The sequence below is a fragment of the Nakaseomyces bracarensis genome, assembly GCF_045282275.1.
Source record: "Nakaseomyces bracarensis strain CBM3 chromosome Unknown Scaff10_0, whole genome shotgun sequence".
NCBI classification, from domain to species: domain Eukaryota; kingdom Fungi; phylum Ascomycota; class Saccharomycetes; order Saccharomycetales; family Saccharomycetaceae; genus Nakaseomyces; species Nakaseomyces bracarensis.
This window is the reverse complement of record NW_027263956.1, coordinates 355,066-373,249: the sequence shown is the minus strand read 5'-3', so window position 1 is coordinate 373,249 and position 18,184 is coordinate 355,066. Positions and strand designations below refer to the sequence as shown.

The window sequence follows — 18,184 nt, the reverse complement described above, 5'->3', positions numbered from 1 at the left end:
GCTTTGTACGGGCTTTTATGAAAAAATGCTAACGTAAGAGCTTATCTCTCCTATACTTTCTGTAACCTCGGTGTTTTGGTTTTTCATTTCCTTAAAGGGAAACTCCGGGATTTGGTAAGAAGTTGTAGGAGTGCACAAGGGAAAAGGTAAAAAAATTATAAAGGCTGGACCTTTCTCTAGGATCTCGGGAAGAAAAAAAAAAATAATAAAAAAGGTGTCTGGGTGGAAATTTTTAGCGAGATCTTTTCTATCACGCAACGTTACGTTTATCGTGATACAAAAACTTAGAACATTTTTTTTTATTTATTTTGTGACTGCTAATTACGGAAACATCCTTACCTGTTTGTATTTGTCGAAGGGGAAACAAATAACTAAAGAAGAAAACAATATTGTAAGGGAAAAAGAAATAATTACTATAAACAGTAAAACAAACTCCTTCTACAATACAACTTGAAAAATCGTAAATGGTCAGATGACCGGGATTGTTACGCCTGTTTCTACGGAACGGGATGGTAGTTCCTTGAGAAATCCCGTGGAGTGGTGATAGTTTGGGCATGATAGAAAGGTAATCCTCGCGGTATATAGAATGTTATTCGTAGGTTGAGATATATTATTGAATTAGTATCAGGGTAACAGATAATTTAAATATTTTCTTAGTACTGAGAAGAAATTAGGAAAGGAAGGGGAAAAAAAAATTTTTTTTCACTTCTTCGCACACTGAAAAAAAAATTTAATCAAAAAAAAATTTACCTTCGTTTTTGATATTTAAGTATTTTAGACTAATATTTTAATTGGTAATATTTTTCTTTAAATTGAAAGGACTAAACCAAGGAATAATACACACAGAAAATGTACGTTAACATGCCATAAACATCTCTATTATCATTAATAATTGATGATAGTCAATCAAACTTTTCGTTTTTTTTTAATATCAGGATTATGAAATACTAACAATCATAAAAAAAATTGTATATTATATCTTTTACCCCTCCCATCTGCTGTTTTTTTAAGTTTTTATTTTGTTTTTGTTTTGGAAATAAGTTCTCAGATTGAATAAGAAGGCCCTGAGTTGTAATTGGATTAGTAAGTTTGGAAGAAAATGATATGAAAGACCCTAGTTGACATTATATGAGCAATGAGTTTATTGGAAAATGTGAACTGTGATAGAACAAGAGACTCAATAGGGAAAGGGAAATAACTTAACTTGATGGAAGAAAAATATCTTTACACTGGCACTGTTATAATCAATTTAACTGAAATTTTCTGAAAATTTTATTTTATTATGGGATACATAAAATTTGAAAAATGAAACAAAAATGAAATAAATGATGAAACAAAAATGGAAGACAGGAGGATGATTAGAGATTGAATATATCCAAAAAAAATATTTCTAATAGGGCTAAGAGAACAAAGAAGGTTGGTATTACCGGTAAGTACGGTGTTCGTTACGGTTCTTCTTTGAGAAGACAAGTCAAGAAGTTGGAAGTCCAACAACACTCTAGATACGACTGTACTTTCTGTGGTAAGAAGACCGTCAAGAGAGGTGCTGCCGGTATCTGGTCTTGTGCTTCTTGTAAGAAGACCGTCGCTGGTGGTGCTTACACTGTCTCCACCGCTGCTGCCGCCACTGTCAGATCTACCATCAGAAGATTGAGAGACATGGTTGAAGCTTAAGCGCGCGATATATTGGGAGTAAAATACCAGTAAATTGTATTTACATTTTAAGTTTTTTTATTTCATCCATATATTAATTTCTTCTAATTCTTCCTTCATTCTATAAGAAAATTAAAAACCGTTTTTTTTATTTTTTTTCTAGCATTTTGTGTAAATGAATTAAGAAGATTTAATTCTGTTAAAAGGCATATATATATTACTTATAATCAAGAGTATCAGAAATTTTACCTCTTAAACGATTTTCAATCGAAATCAAAAAATCAACTTTATCAAAGAAACATATATCCTCCAGTTTTCTGTAAAGGTTCATAAAGAAATCGTTGTAGAACCGAAGAGATTGTAAGATGATATTTTTACCGCTAACAATTCTAATGTAATTGATCTGCAATTATTAAAACCATGAAAGTGTAAATACTCATCTATCACTAAACAGGATAACCACATTAATGATCACGTTTTAAAATTCGTCATTTCTTATCATTTTTGCTTACCCGGTTTGATGCATATGCAATTTCGTTGCAAATTATTTTTTCTAGTTCGTCGTCATTACCCGGTATATGATAAAAATGCATTTAGGTTTTAGTGGCTTAATGAGTTGTATGTGTCTTTTGTTGACTGTATTTGTATACGTGTCAATCATTATTGTATTGCCTTAAGAGAATAACAGTAGTGTATATATAAATATCAAAGTAAAAAGTTGAAGAGGTAAGGATGTATGATTTTTCTATTCTTTTATAACTCAACGGAGGAATTTGTAGATGTTCTCATGAATCCTTTATGTTGTTATTTCATCTTTGCATAATCTACTATTTAGCTACTTCTAGACACTGTGGTCTATTCCTAATCTCTCGATTCGGAAGTATCTTGATTAAATTCAACAATATAATATAATAACAAGGCCATATATTTTTATTTTGTTTACTTTCGGTAATTTTTATAGTTTGTTTTTTTTTTTAATTATTTCTCCCATATAGGTTTATTTAATAGTCTATATGAGGAACAACTGATGCATTGTTTTTTCTTTTATATTATTATAGGATTAAGTAAACTTGCGTACATACGGTTGGAGTAGATCATTTGTCCTTAATAAAGAATTTTTTATATCAAAAGACTGAATTCAAGAGATAGTAAACATAAAGCACAAAGGGAATGGGCCTAGCGGGAAAGAAAAAAAAAGATGTCAATGTTTTATACAACCTCTCTCTTTCTCTAGCTCTTATTACCTAGCCACCCTTTGACAAGAGTTATTTTAGTGGGCTGAGATAATCTAACCATGATACGGTTGTTTATAACACGCCACGCACCCCACAAGGGCAACTAAAGAATTTGTCCTAGAGATCTTTAAAAGAGATCACTGCACTATAAAAACAAACAGCTCGCCGATCTCTTTCGTGAATATTTGTTTATTTTTCTTCTACTCACCTAAATAATTTCCGTATTTGGTAATAAATAAACAAAAGTTGTCGTGTTCTCATTAAAGAATTAAAAAGGTCATTTAGCGAAGAATCGAGAATTAAAAAAAAAAATAATTAGAATAATAAACGTGTTTGTTTTTGTTTTGATTTTTATTTGTTCCTCCGTTGTTTTCTAAGTGTTTAAGGTCTTAGCGGATTATATAAATCGGGAGTGTAGCCTCTCTGGTGTGTTTCTGTTACAGGGCAGCTGTGTAAAAATAAGAATGTTTCTCAGGGACTTTACTTGATTTTTAAGAGAAACCTGGAAGAGGAAAGTTTTTGATTTACCTACACATTGTTTGTGTTATTGAATCATTCGAGAAGCAGCGGGATGTTCTTCTTTTGTTCGAAGTTGCTTCTGATTACTTCTTACTAAGAGTATAATTTAAGGGTTTCTCATATATCTCAGACAATTGCAGCGTTATATCATTTTATGTAAGACGTTTTTTTTCCTTGATTCCTTCTAATTAATATTTGTACGCATGTTCAAAAGCGAACAGATAGCGGATCAGTTTCGTCCACAACAATATTCTTACAGATTAATTTTTTTTATGCGGTTCATATCCTGTTTAATGTCCATATTAAATTGTCTCTGAGTTATATCAGTACTAAGATTTGGTCGTAGTATGGTCATATTTCCTGGGATAAGAAATTGACTACATTCCCTTGTTACTTTTTATTATTATTGCCTTCTACACCTGTTTATTTGATTTTTTCAAAATCCGAGAACCAGTTGTTTATCTTAATATTATTAATATTATTTATTATATTCCTTTTGTCCTCATTGTATACAAGATAACAAACTTATTATAATACTACGATAAGTTTTTTGGTTGGATTTATATATATATATATATATATATATATAATAAAAATAAGAACTACACAAAAAGTGGTCCCTGAATTCTTTAGTTATATATATATATTTTTATTTTGAGGTTTATCGTAAAAACTATCTTTATCTAATTTTACTTACTTGATTTTTCTATTCTAGTTTCCATTTCTGATTTTTCGTTTCTACGATAAGCATTTCACGCTGTTTTATTGAACAAGAATTTATATTGTAAGAGGTTAAAATTCTTTCAGGACATTTTTTTTTAATTTTGTTACGTTTTTTTAACATTTCGGCTAGGGTTGGTATAGTTATTTTTCTTTCATAGAGTGAAGAAACCAACAAACAACATATATAAAAATAAAATTAGATTGTTTCATTCGGTTGCTACCTTGAAATATACAGGAAAAAACAAATAAAGGTTAAATCCTGTTTCATACACTCCATTCTGTTTCAAAAGGGCATATAACCGTTATCTTTTTTATCGCCAAAACTAATAAAAAAAAAAGGAAACCAACCGTTTAGAGAATACCTTGGAATTTATCCAGTAATCCATAAAAGGTAACATAATTGTTGATATTGCATACTAATAGCATTTGTATAGTACAAGCAATTGGTACTAAAAAAAATTCCAACTTCTACTAAAAAGTAATTTGTTATTACTTTTACCAAAATTCTATTTTTAACTTACTGAATTAGGATTTCAAGAAATAAAAGAAAGTTTCTTAGTGCCTTTGCCTTAAAGCCAAAAAGAGATAGATATCCGCAACATTAATTACTGTTTATCCTTTTTTAGTTAATCCTAACAACACAAAGGCTACTCGATAACACTAAAAGAAAATAGTAGATCAATACTGTCTTTTGTTTATCATATCAAAATAACTTTCTTTTTTTTTTGTTCACTGCAATCGGAGAATACTTGCTTATTCTGTAATAAAGGAATTAGAAAAGACTTTTTATTTGATAAAGAAAAGTTTACTAGTTTTACGAGTCTATTTTTAAAAATATCACATAATCAAATACAGATAACTCGGTATCACGAACTTTTTGTTCATATTTGGATTTAATATAAAAACCTTGTTATCTTCTTTCAAAAAAATTAATTAAAAAGAAGATTTTAGAGGAATCATCACATCACCTTTATTTATTTTTTTTGGTTTTTTTTCAATATTCGCTTTGATTTCTCTCGGCTTTCTGCACAGACACCCTTTATTCTCTAATAAAAACATTTCTTTTTTTTTTGCTGCTTTGTTTACATTCTGTCAAATCAATAATAAAGACGTGTCAACTTTTTTAAGGACTACAAATCAAACAATCCTTCAATAGCATTAAAGACCTTTTTTCTTAAAGATAGTATATTACTATTCAGAAAACTAAGCTATAACATTAATAATTCTTTTTTTTTCACTTAATCTGTGATTTTATCATTGGGGATCAATTAGCTAAAGCTATAGGCTACATTTCCACCGATATAAAGAAGAAAGACAAATAAAAAAAAAACTATGGTTTCAATATATAATCAATCGATTAAAGAAACTCCACAAGTTCTCTCAAAGAAAACCTCTCAGAAACATCTCAATAGGTCTATTACCATATCACCCCCTCTCAAACAGGACAGCTTTTCACCATCGTGGAGTACAGTGCACAGAAGTGCCTCTTTGAATTATAAATTTTACAGTGTTACTAAAGACTACACTCCTAAACAGAATAATCAAGTTATAGCGCCTCCAAAGACACCAGATAACAATAAGTATAATGACGCGTTACCTATCATAGATAACCACCTACACTTAACAAAGGGGGCCATCGTTCAAAAAATTTCTGACCTCGGTAATGGGTACTGGTATGTAAAACCAGTAAATCAACTGATATCTGGGTTAGTCCCATCATCATATTTGGAAGAAAATACACAGCTGAATGATACCATATGCTCAAGACCTCACACCGCTAAATGGAACACATCTCTAATTGATCTAACGCCTCCTACCTCTCCTTCCACAATTGTATCAAAGACGTTTAGTAAGGCCTCTATATCCAGGAAAACATCTGTTACTATGGATAGTCCGAGGTCTGATAGAGAACTTGTTTATATTGCTCTTATTACCAAGTGTGAAGTTACCGAAATAACGAGGAAGGAAAATAGACTCGAATACACTCTAAAAATCGAAAATTCAAATGGAGAGAAAAAAGTTAAACATATGTTTTACAGTGAGTTCTACAAGCTGCATACGAAACTTATGTTTTCGCTGTCTAATGAAATATCCCTTCCAAAGATACCAAAGCCAATGCCCAAATATATACAGAACGAAGATGACGATGAGACGGTAAGAAAACAGGAATTTAATACCTATCTGACAAATCTAATTGATGTTGTATATGATATTAAGTCACCTCTAATTTTACAAGACATTCTAAAGGAGTGGATAGATGGTATCAGCCCAAATAGCAAACCTCAATCCATAAAAATAAAGGTCCTCTACCAAGATGATTTTTACGCCCTCAAATGCACCAAAAATGAAATTGATAATCTGAAGAAATTAGAAAGACTTCTAACGGCAAAAATAAGGCCATTGAATGATAAATCAGATCTAAAGATGACGGCAAAATTAGAAGGCTGGTACATTGTTGAGCTTACAGATGAGAGTATGTACCGTATGATTTTAGCAAGACTAAATGATATCCAAAGGCTAGCCTTGGATGTAAAATTGTAACTCTACTATTTTAAAAATTACTTGCTCCTAGTGAGCATGAATTTCCATAAACATATCGTTTTTCTAAAGAAAATATTTTAGAACATCCTCTACTACAATAGAGTTTCACGTATGTTGTGAGAGATTTTAATGAACAAACCATCTCAAAATTGATTCCTTTTGGTATTAACTTCACCGATTCAAATCTAGGTAAATTTTGTATTGATGTACATAATGTTAAATAAGATTCATATAGTTTTCTCAAACAAAGCCTAATCTAAAAGTAAACTATTCTAATTTCCATTTAGAGCAATTTTTATGATTTTTAGCTAATATTCAGAAACTATTGATGCAAATTGTAAGTTCAAGAGTTCTTATAACAATATATATGTTCTTAAATAGTTAACTCTTATTAAATATATCCTCTTCTATAAGTTTGTTTTAGTTTTTTAGATTGCTCTTTATCTATGATAATCGGGGAGTCTTACCTATTGAACTTCTTGCTTATCAAAGTTGCCCTTTAATATCTACTTTCTTAAGTTTAGAGTATATCTGGATAATTACGGGTCTACACGCTTTAGTATCCAGATACTTGAATTCCGTTGGAAGGTTTAAATTCTTTGTCACGATAAACTGTGCAAGATTTTTCTTTTTTAGATATTGGATCGTATCCTCTATAGATTCGAACTGTAGTTCTTTTGAGAGAAATATCAAATTGAGTTGATTGTAACTTTTACAAATGGTCACTAAAATTTTTAATATCTCCTGGTCTATGAATGCATCAACCAACTTACGTCCGAGACCCTTGAGGTTAGCACATAACTTCATAAATTTGTGATAATTTCCAACCAGTCTAGCCTCTGCTATTTCGAACGCTAATGTAATACCAGCGTTTTTTATCGATTTTCCTCTTTCAAGAATTAGTTTTAGTTTTAAAGCCTCTATCGTAGAGTAATCTTGCATTAATATATAATATAATATGAGGTAGAGAGTAAATTCCTCTCTATGTGTTCTTTTTATGGTTGTATTCTCATATAAAACCATTAGTCTACTTTGACATTGATTAAATTCACCTAAGTCACTATTTTCCAGAGCAATTCTAGCATGTTCCTGATATACAGTCATCGTAAATGAGTCCTCTATCATTTGGACTCTCAAATCTTGTCTAATTGCTTTAAACTGATCACAAAGATATGTATAATTGACTTCTTTCTTTTTGTATTTTTCCATCAGCAGATTGAAGGCCTTTTCTAGAACATCATGAGGTCGTATTAAATCTGGGTTAGGCTCAGAAGTCAACCTGAGATAGGATTTCTCTAGCTTTGTACATCTTCCTACGATTCTTTGGTCTTTATCAAATATGTGTGATTTAGTACTTATAGAGTTCAAATCTGCTAGATTATCTACATGCTCCAACTCATTTTTCTTTACCGTATTATTAGAAAACCTTTCAGCCCTTTTTCGTCTCCTTTCAGCTTCATTGTTATCGGAATTGGAATTCAGTTTATTGACGGTCACACCCTTATTGCTCTTTAGTCGCTTTCTATTTTGAACTAAACCAGGACTACTGATAATGTTGTTCACAGCCGGGAATTGGGGAAAGCTTTTTATAGCTGGATTTACAAGTATTGATTCCTCTTTCTTAGGAAAAATTTCGTCAGGTTGCGGTATTGGATTTATAGGCATCGATAGATGACTGGTATTACTTTGATTTAAATTAGAATCGTTCTTGGAGTTCTTATTTATCTTTTTCTTATTCTGCCCGAGCGTTATGGGTTTGACCTGGTTATATGACATCTTGATATTAATAACTGGTAGAAGGTGAAATGTTAATGACCGTTTCTCACTGGCGTTGTTCAGCGGAAATACAGAATTTTAAGAGAGCCCAAAAACTTAGCGCTTGAAAGTAAAGTTAAAGCAAATGAAAGTAGATATCAAGCTAAGGTTTTCTTCTTGCCAAAATATTATTTTTTTTGTAAAGTATAAATTAAAGGTTATGCTACGTTATAACTCTCAGTGGGTATTTGCAGGTTATGTTATATGTTCTCGAATTGTAGAAAAGAACCTAAATAAATAAACCAATAAAGTTATTGTAACTTATCTAAAACAGGTAAAAGAGCGTGATATCGATGAGCAGAATGTTATAACTCTAACCTCATTACAGAATATTAATGAATTTGCTGTCATTGAGGCCAGCTCTCACACATCATCAAGCGCATTGAAAAATTATTAACCCCGGGTAACTTATGTCATGTATATATGTGCTTTATTATATTAAATTAGGAAACACCATGTTTGTAACAATGTGCATAAAATCCTTTATATCGAAGATATATTTTCGTAATCTCCCCCTCCCTTGTGTATAGAGGTTGATTGCTATTCCCTATGGTATTAGAGTTTACTTTACTCCAGTGTAGATTTGTAATAATTTTACAGTCTTCTCCATGCATCTTGTGGGTCATATTGTATTATACTCTATAAAGTAAACTTAACGTTTATATATAATGTAATCAATATATAATTTCTGTGAAACTTTAACGACACTTCTACGTTGTAATAAATCTATACTTTTGACTCATTTATGAGTTTGACAATCATTATATGGATATTGTATCATTATGCACATTCAACAAGTTTCTATGGGAGGTTGGCCGAGTGGTTTAAGGCGTCAGATTTAGGTGAGTGAAACACTTAAAGCTTAAATTCTCTGATATCTTCGGATGCAAGGGTTCGAATCCCTTATCTCTCATTAATTTTTTAAATTATATGGGCTTGTCGTTTAAGCTTACCGAGCGGACTATTGTTTGTAAGCCGTCAACAAAATCTTATGGGAGGTTGGCCGAGTGGTTTAAGGCGTCAGATTTAGGTGAGTGAAACACTTAAAACTTAAATTCTCTGATATCTTCGGATGCAAGGGTTCGAATCCCTTATCTCTCATTAAATTTTTTTTGCTTGTTTGGTCATTTGGAATGACGTAATTCTGTTCGTGTTTTGTTTATTTCTCTAATTTTTAAGTTTTGGTAGTTAAATGATGGTTACATTCAATTCTGTCAACCTCTAATCTTGAATAATTGTTCCAAACTAATGCTTTCATAATGATATAATCAGTAAAGATTCCTCTTTTAAGGCCTTTATTGGTTTTTTTTACTTTAAATACTCTTGGATATTAAATAAATATAGTTAAATAAATGAACCATAAAGAAAAATTGGATAAGATACGGTCACTTGAACAAGAACATGTGGACATATTCAATCAACTCTTAAGGATTTTAGATGAGTTATATTTAGAAAGGTCACATGAATCGCGGAAAATACTCATAAAAGATGAACAAGAATCATTGCTACGTCTTCGAAGACAAATGCAAAAAGGATTAGAAGAAAGTGCTGCCATTCTAAGAACTCTCGAGAGAAATGATAAACTGCAGGCAGAAGGTGATGGCGATCCACTAAGTCTTGAAGATGTTCTGGCTTCCAGAGTAAGAAAAATCATGGATAAGAATCATAAATTAGAAAGCGAAGCAATACAATTGGTGAATGAAAGGGTCAATCTCGAAGTTGCAATTGGTAAAGAGGAGAGTCGATTCCTAAATCTTCGACAACAACTACAGGAGCTAGACGAGAAGTACGGCAAAAAACCTGAACAGACAAACTCTCAGTCGGCTACTGATCGTAAGAACCCTGAATACATTAAACTTAATAGACAAAATGTTGCAATGAGAGAACTATTAACTGCGCTCCGAATCCACAGTGGTTCAGGTGTTATATTGTAGAAGTACATATATCTGATTACATACGTAACTAAATACCAGAATAAGCAATCAATTTTTTGCATACTATTCCTCTTCAAAGTTAAGTGTTAAATCAACTAAACCTTTCTATTTTCAATTGTCTAGTGCCCCCGCAACCTTGAAAAATGTGAAAAGAAGGGACTTTGTAAGAATAAAAATAAAAATAGTCTCGAAAAGTCTCTCAGATTGAAATAAAACAGAAACCACCCTGACAACGTCTCATTATATCAATCTAAATATTATTATTGGCTCAACAATTAGGCACAGAAAATGGCCTCTCTTAGGATTATTCACCAATCGCGACCTATAATATTAGCTAATCCAGCTAGGTTGTTTACGACAATCCCTGAGAAATTAAAAATTAATGGTAATATATATAATACAGACCCTGAAATCACAAATGTCACCCAATCCATCATCAATCTGACTGATAGGTCACTTCATTTAAAGAAAGATCATCCGGTAGGTATTCTTCGAGATTTAATCGAAAAGAAGCTAAACGGGAAATGCGAGTCATATTCCATCTATAACCAATTTAAACCAGTGGTATCAGTCTATGAAAATTTTGATTCATTGGGATTTCCTAAGGATCACCCAGGGAGGTCTAAATCAGATACTTATTATGTCAATAAGGAAACTCTTTTAAGAACACATACCTCTGCGCACGAATTGGAATGCTTCAGTAATATGAAAACGAATCAGAAGCCTGGGTTTTTGATTACAGCTGATGTGTACAGAAGAGATGAGATAGATAAAACACATTATCCAGCATTCCACCAAATGGAAGGTGCTAGAGTCTGGAAAAGAGCAGTAAATGAGGATGGTTCTTATGACACTTCAGAAAATGCCGCCCATCTTCATAAGATTAGAGATGATATTAAGGAATTAGAGAATATCTTAGCCAATGAGAAGACCAACATGATCGTAGAAGATAATACTGCAAATGAGGTAAATCCTAAGCAAACATATATGTCTGATTTAGAAGTTGAGTTAGTGTCTCAGCATTTGAAAAGATCAATCGAATTAGTTGTATCCGAAGTCTTTCACAGAAAAATAGAAAGTATGAAGTTGATGAAAGGTGCTACTCATCCAGATATCCCAAAAGAATTGAAAGTGAGGTGGATTACAGCGTATTTTCCTTGGACAGCTCCATCATGGGAGATTGAAGTCTGGTGGGAAGGTGAGTGGTTAGAGCTTTGTGGCTGTGGTTTAGTACAACAGCAGGTTCTAATTAATTCTGGTAATGAACCTGACAGCTCAATTGCTTGGGCTTTTGGCCTAGGACTTGACAGGATTGGAATGCTGTTATTTGAAATACCTGATATCAGGTTAATGTGGACCCAAGATCAGAGATTCCATAACCAATTCAAGGAAGGTTCGATCACAACTTTTACACCTTATTCTAAATACCCAGGAAGCTACAGAGATATTGCCTTCTGGCTCCCAGAAAACAAGAAGATCGAAGATCAATTACAAGAGAATGACCTGATGGAAATTATCAGGAATGTTGCTGGTGATTTGGTGGAGAGCGTCAAGTTAGTCGATAAGTTTACACATCCCAAGACTCAAAAGAAATCCCTCTGCTATAGAATTAACTACCAGTCTATGGATAGAAACATTACTAATTCCGAGGTTAATGAACTCCAGAAGCTGGTAGAGAAAGACATTGTACATAGATTCCAAGTCCAATTGAGATAAGGTTCATAGTGACTAACCTAATATAGTTGCCTAACCTGATTCAATTATTAACTATCATGTATATACAAATATTTAAATTCAAGAAGCAATCGCTAAATAGACCTATAAAATTCTTCATTAAATATAGCAGTTATCGATGTGAGAAATAAAACCAACGGACAATTCAAAGATGTACTAATTAATTAAGATTTACTATTTCTATCTTTAAAGCTTACTAATACAGAATTATGAAAAAAAAAAGTAATGAAAAAAAAATTAGAAATTCGTTATGGCTCTGCGATGAGCAAAATGATTCACAGCAAAAAACACTGCTAACATCGAATTTTTAAGCATCTACAACTAATAATTTTCAGTATAGAAAACAAATCCAACCTACAATATTATCAGCCATTTCCTAATCCTTTAGAACCAATAAGGATATAAATTGTGAGGTTACCGGACGCTATAATAACAAAACCAAGTAATCATGAGTACAAGCAAAATAGCTGTTCTGTATGGATCAGAAACAGGTAATGCTCAAGATTTTGCCTCTATATTATCTCATAAATTGCATAGACTCCATTTCCCACATACATTGTCGTCATTAGCTGACTATAAGAAAGAAGATATTTTGAAGTGCCGATACCTCTTTGTGATCTGTTCAACCACAGGGCAAGGTGAATTACCAAGAAATGTATACGAAAACTCTAAAGGTAATCAAAAATCTACCCTTTGGACTTTATTGAAGAAGAAGAACTTACCGAATGACTTCTTAATTCATATCAATTCTGCTTATTTGGGTTTAGGCGATAGTTCTTACCCTAAATTTAACTATGCACTGAGGAAACTTCACAATAGAATCGTTAAACAGTTAGGTGCTAAGGAAATATTTGATAGATTAGAAGCTGACGAACAAGCAATGGCAGGAAGTAATAAAGGTACTGGTTCTGGTATCGAATCCGTTTATTTTGAATTTGAAAGAAGAGTTCTTGATTTCCTCATGAACAAATTTCCGAACAGGAAGGTGAATGGACAAACCATGAAACGTGAAGAAATTGAAAAGGATATATACCTGGAGCCTCTCACTTATTTGGAATTAGATCAAAATAACACATCCCAGTCGGATGGAAAGACTAGCTTCTCTGGTGATGACTCAACCAGAATTGGTGTAGTTACAGAGAATAAAAGATTAACAGCCGAAGACCACTTCCAGGATGTCAGACAATTTATTTTCAAGGCAGATGAAGGCAAGTGTTATGAACCTGGTGACACCATAGCAATTTATCCTTGCAATACCGATATGGCTGTTCAACAAATGCTAGATAGCCAACCTCACTGGCTTGAAATTGCCGACAAACCTTTAAAATTCACCAACGGAGCTCCACCGCAACTTCTAGATGGTGGCCTAGTAAGCCCGTTAACTTTAAGAAACCTCTTGAAATATCATTGTGACTTTATGAGTATACCTAGAACAACTTTTTTTTTGAAGGTATGGACGTTTGCAACTGATGTGAGTAGGCTGGAACGTGGCGTAGAACAGATGAAGGATCAGCAAGAAAAGTTATATGAATTTGCTACTGATCAAGATATGCAGGAACTCTATGACTATTGTAACAGGCCTAGAAGATCAATTATGGAAGTTATTGAGGATTTCCAATCTCTGCACCTTCCATGGAAATATTTATTGGATTACATGCCTACAATCAAACCAAGATTCTACTCTATCTCAAGTTCTGCAAATAATCCTGACATCGAATTAACAGTCGCTATCGTAAAGTATAAAACAATACTTAGAAAAATCAGGACTGGGGTTTGTACCAATTTTATTGGTAGGTTAAAGCAGGGAGATGAAGTCAGGTTTAAACTACATAACAATAACCTATTAAGAAAAGAGCACAGGGGGCTTCCACTGATTCTAGTAGGCCCAGGTGTTGGATTGGCACCGCTTCTATCTGTTGTCAGATCAAAACTCTCGGAAGATATGTCTTTATTTTTTGGATGTCGATTTAAAGATAAAGATTATTTATATGAAGAAGAGCTGGAGTCATTAGCACAGAGAGGTGTCATGAAATTACATCCCGTTTTTTCAAGGGATCGTGAAAATTCTCCTGATACTAAGTATGTTCAAGATGTTCTCTGGAAACTAGGAGATGAAGTTACCAAGAAGATAATTGATGACAAAGCTATCTTTTTCCTTTGTGGTGCTTCAGGCAAAATGCCTATTCAGATAAGACTGACTTTCTTAGAGATGTTAAAGAAATGGGGTGGTTTCAAAGATGACGAGTCTGCTAGCGAATATCTGAGGACAATGGAAAAAGAAGACAGATACCTACAAGAAACCTGGTAGAATCGAGGGAATATTAATATTACGTAAAATATATAAGTATATGTAAGTATATATATATATATATATTTAAATCTATAGAGTACAAACATAAGCTGTAAGAAACATCAGTCGAACGATTCATGTTATTACGATAATATTTATCTATTACTCCATGGAGATTAGTTCAGCTGTAACAAGGTACCAAATAGTCCCTTTCTGTAGTTTAAAAGGGTTATTCACAGTAATATTTTCGACTTCATTCTTTTGTATATTGGTAATTTTGCCAATAAACCATTCCTTAGTGGAAGTTATCAACGCATCATCCTTTAGAAAGTACCTCGAAGTCTCATTAAAGGCAGTGAAGGCAGCCCATGGATGTAGAATATTTGTCTTATGAAAGTGTTTCTTTTGGTTCGGTGAATTTGTCGTCTTTGTACCAAAAGGTGGAGGTGTAGAAAGATCAACGGAAGAAAAGGAAGAAACCATTGAAGACGATGGAGATTTCATATCGACTACAGTCTCTTTCGTTGGTAGAAACAAAGCTAGATCATTCACTTGAAAATTTCTAAGACAAATCCTCTCACTTTGATAAAGGTCTAACAATAGTCTCTTTGATTTATTTTCTTTCGTCAAACGTTTAGCTAGCGTTTCAATGTCTTTAAAACGATTAATTACAGCTGATTCATAAAGTTTATTTTCATATACCTTTTTCATAAAATCAAGAAGCTTCCAGTAGTCTTGATTATCTGCTTCGTTAACAAGAGCTTCATACAGGTCCTTTGCTTCTTTATATACATTGCTGTTAATTGTATCAGGTACCATGGGTATTTGGGTGCTCTCGTCTAATAGGCTCTGACTAAGTCCCTTCTTAAGTCCTTTCACTCTTTTGATATCAAATCTTTGTGTATTTTCATCTGTTAATAACAGCCCAATGTTTTCTAGAATATATATATTAGATGAGAATACTTCAAAGAGTTCTTTTTGTAATGCATTACATAGATCATTGGTCTGCTTATCATTAGTTCCAGAACTTTTTAATTCATCAGTTTTAGAATTATCCTGTAATTCTTTCATCATATTTCGTTGTTCCTCCACTTTTTGCCTTAAGGAATCCAATTCGTTATTTTTGAGGCCTAGCTGTTTTTCATATTTTTGACTTAAATCCGTGATTACTTTTTCATTATTCTCAGAACTTTCTTTTGATTGAGTTTCCAGAGCTCTTATATTATCCCTGAGTTTTTCATTTTCTAGTTTCTGGCTCTTCAACTGTTCCTCAAGTACATTAAAATCTCTTAAGATTTGCTCTGTTCTAGTTGATAACTTGAGGTATTCACTCCTGATATTATTTCTTTCAGTCTCAAAATCTTTTAGAGTTTTTTCTTCACTTAATGTTAGTCTTGCAAGCTCCTTGTTTAAGTGATTTAAGGTTTCCCTATATGCTGTATTCTCCACACCTATATCAATTATCTTTGTATGTGTTATTTTCAATTGATCCTCTTTTAATTTATAATCTTTCTCAAGTTTCACCAGTTGATCTTTTACAATATCTAGTTCATTTTTCAAATTAGTAACCTCCAAACTGAGATTAATGGATGACAAATTATCGTTACCAAATAGTGAAGAACCTGACATCACCAGACTTTTACTTGCTGAAGGAGTATTTTTTGCAAAATAACTCACCTTATCAGAGTGGTTTAATACCCCCGAGGGCCAATTATTAATGCTTGTGTACCCATTTTCATGCAGAAGAGATTCAAGTTTTCTTATTCTAGTCTTATATCTTTTGATTAGACCCGGGTCTACAGGGATATTTTTAGATACATACCTCTCCGAAACTCTGCTCAAAAAGCTTATATTCGACGCTTCAATGGATGCCTGTTCTAAAATTTTGATACTTTCTACAGAGAGTTTCATTTGCTTCATTTTTCTTATGAATTTTTGGATAGCAGCTTCCAAATTTGATTGCTCCTGCTTAAGTTCTTTAAGTTTTTTGTTATTGATAATTTCTGATCGGTTTTGCATTATCCGGCTTAGCTCATCAATATCTGAAGAGCCCAAAAGATCATCACAAAAAGGCGCTGCTAAGTCTCCAAAATTCTTTAGCCATTTTTCCCTATTTTTATATTCAGATGCAGTTTGGTCCTTTAAGTCTTCAAAAAAATTAATATCAGTTCTATAAGCTTCAATATTCCATACTAATCGCCTAAGTTTCTCAACCAAATATAGCCCATATATGAGGGGAGCATCTTCAATTCGAGCAAATTCTACCTCCAAAGTTTTATAAAGAGTCAAATCAGTATTACAGTCATTGAGAAGGTAATTTTTTATATGTGCACATTGTAGTTGGATCCATGCTATACGACCCATATATCTAACCATATTTTTTTGAAATTGAAACTTGGCGGTTTTTAGTTCCTGCATTAATTCATAAAGCGCTTGCGCTATAGTTAGTAAATTTCTTACCCTTTCTTTCATTGTAATTAAATTAGGCATGATCTCCTCATCTACGTATTCTTGTGTAAACACTCCCTCTTCTAGATCAAGAATCTCTCGGCTGGAATCCCGCACCAGTTTCGATAGAGATTCGAATTTTGAAATCATCTCTTGATCTATTTTTAAAACGTTCATTTCTGAAGAGCTCCCCTCCCTCAATTGTTCAATTTCATTGTGCATTAAATTTCTCTCATTAGCATGCTTGTCAATATTTTTCTTAACCTTCTTAAGTTTTGTATTAACTCTATGATCTAAGCTTTTCAAAGTAGAATCCTTCTTTTGTAAATCTGACTCATTAACATACTTACTTAAGGGCCCTTGCAAACCTTCCAAATTTTGCAATACATTGTTATAGCAATCCTTCCACTTGATACTCATACTATTTTCATGCAATTGGTTTAGAAACAGGACATTAGAGTTATACAGTTTCTCAATATCATAACAATAAAGGCCCAAATATTGCTCGCAGGTAACAATACACAAACCTAGATTTTTCAGTTCTTCCTGTATCATGGTGGCAACAGATTTGAAAAAGTTAACATCTATCTCCAACGCACTTAACCAACCAAGATTGGTCGTTAATAGTCCTACAATCCTCCTATACGTGATATTTTCCAGCATATCATCTAATGGAGAAGGAATAGGTCGAAGTAATTCACCATGACCAAGCTCGTTGCGTTCTTCTATCAACTGATTTACTAATTCTTGAGCATGTGTTAATATTTCTTCGTCTTCACCATCTTTTGTCTCACTTTTCTCATCATCATTCGCTCGTTTACTATCATTTAATGCGTCACCAGCATCATTTAGGTCATATAAATCATTATCATCGACATTAGTATCTCTTTCATGGACATACGGAGGTTTATTAACAATAGAAAACAATCTTCTATCATAAACAAAGATATCATTAGCTTCTTCAGCGCCAGCCCTGAAGTTAGAATCCTTTACCTTAACTCCAAATTGGTATAGTAACAGAAGATGCTGTTGTGGGACATGCCATTTGTTAGCGATGTGTGCTCTAAACTCATGGAGGTTCAAAAAGATTTTTGTATCCACAGAGAAAGATTTACCAGTGGTACTATCTATACACCGAAACACGGCATCGCTATTACTCCTCATAAGAGAACGGGTTTTTGTATATGGATCAAATAGATAGTAAATGGGTGTGTATGTATGTAAGCTCAAAAGATCGGATAAAAAAGAACCTGATCAAATTATGATAGGGCTGAGTTTTATTGAAAAGATAT

General features: G+C 32.8%; 6 protein-coding genes across 6 annotated transcripts; 4 read left to right on the top strand and 2 right to left on the bottom strand.

The window, feature by feature from the left end:
• Positions 1-5,462: 5,462 nt before the first annotated feature.
• On the top strand, positions 5,463-6,671 carry RNJ42_02783 (ancestral locus; the record flags this gene model as incomplete). Its single annotated transcript, XM_071052948.1, has 1 exon — positions 5,463-6,671. One exon carries the CDS (start codon positions 5,463-5,465, stop codon positions 6,669-6,671), a length of 1,209 nt encoding a protein of 402 aa, XP_070911198.1.
• A 486-nt stretch (positions 6,672-7,157) lies between these two features.
• On the bottom strand, positions 7,158-8,447 carry THP3 (Thp3p; the record flags this gene model as incomplete). Its single annotated transcript, XM_071052947.1, has 1 exon — positions 7,158-8,447. One exon carries the CDS (start codon positions 8,445-8,447, stop codon positions 7,158-7,160), a length of 1,290 nt encoding a protein of 429 aa, XP_070911197.1.
• Positions 8,448-9,838: 1,391 nt separating this feature from the next.
• On the top strand, positions 9,839-10,420 carry MCM16 (Mcm16p; the record flags this gene model as incomplete). The annotated part of the gene is made up of 1 exon (XM_071052946.1): positions 9,839-10,420. One exon carries the CDS (start codon positions 9,839-9,841, stop codon positions 10,418-10,420), a length of 582 nt encoding a protein of 193 aa, XP_070911196.1.
• Positions 10,421-10,708: 288 nt separating this feature from the next.
• On the top strand, positions 10,709-12,136 carry MSF1 (phenylalanine--tRNA ligase; the record flags this gene model as incomplete). The annotated part of the gene is made up of 1 exon (XM_071052945.1): positions 10,709-12,136. One exon carries the CDS (start codon positions 10,709-10,711, stop codon positions 12,134-12,136), a length of 1,428 nt encoding a protein of 475 aa, XP_070911195.1.
• Positions 12,137-12,602: 466 nt separating this feature from the next.
• TAH18 (NAPDH-dependent diflavin reductase) lies at positions 12,603-14,462 on the top strand (the record flags this gene model as incomplete). The annotated part of the gene is made up of 1 exon (XM_071052944.1): positions 12,603-14,462. The coding sequence occupies one exon, from the start codon at positions 12,603-12,605 to the stop codon at positions 14,460-14,462; it is 1,860 nt and encodes a 619-aa protein (XP_070911194.1).
• A 144-nt stretch (positions 14,463-14,606) lies between these two features.
• ATG11 (autophagy protein ATG11) lies at positions 14,607-18,056 on the bottom strand (the record flags this gene model as incomplete). The annotated part of the gene is made up of 1 exon (XM_071052943.1): positions 14,607-18,056. One exon carries the CDS (start codon positions 18,054-18,056, stop codon positions 14,607-14,609), a length of 3,450 nt encoding a protein of 1,149 aa, XP_070911193.1.
• Positions 18,057-18,184: the final 128 nt, after the last annotated feature.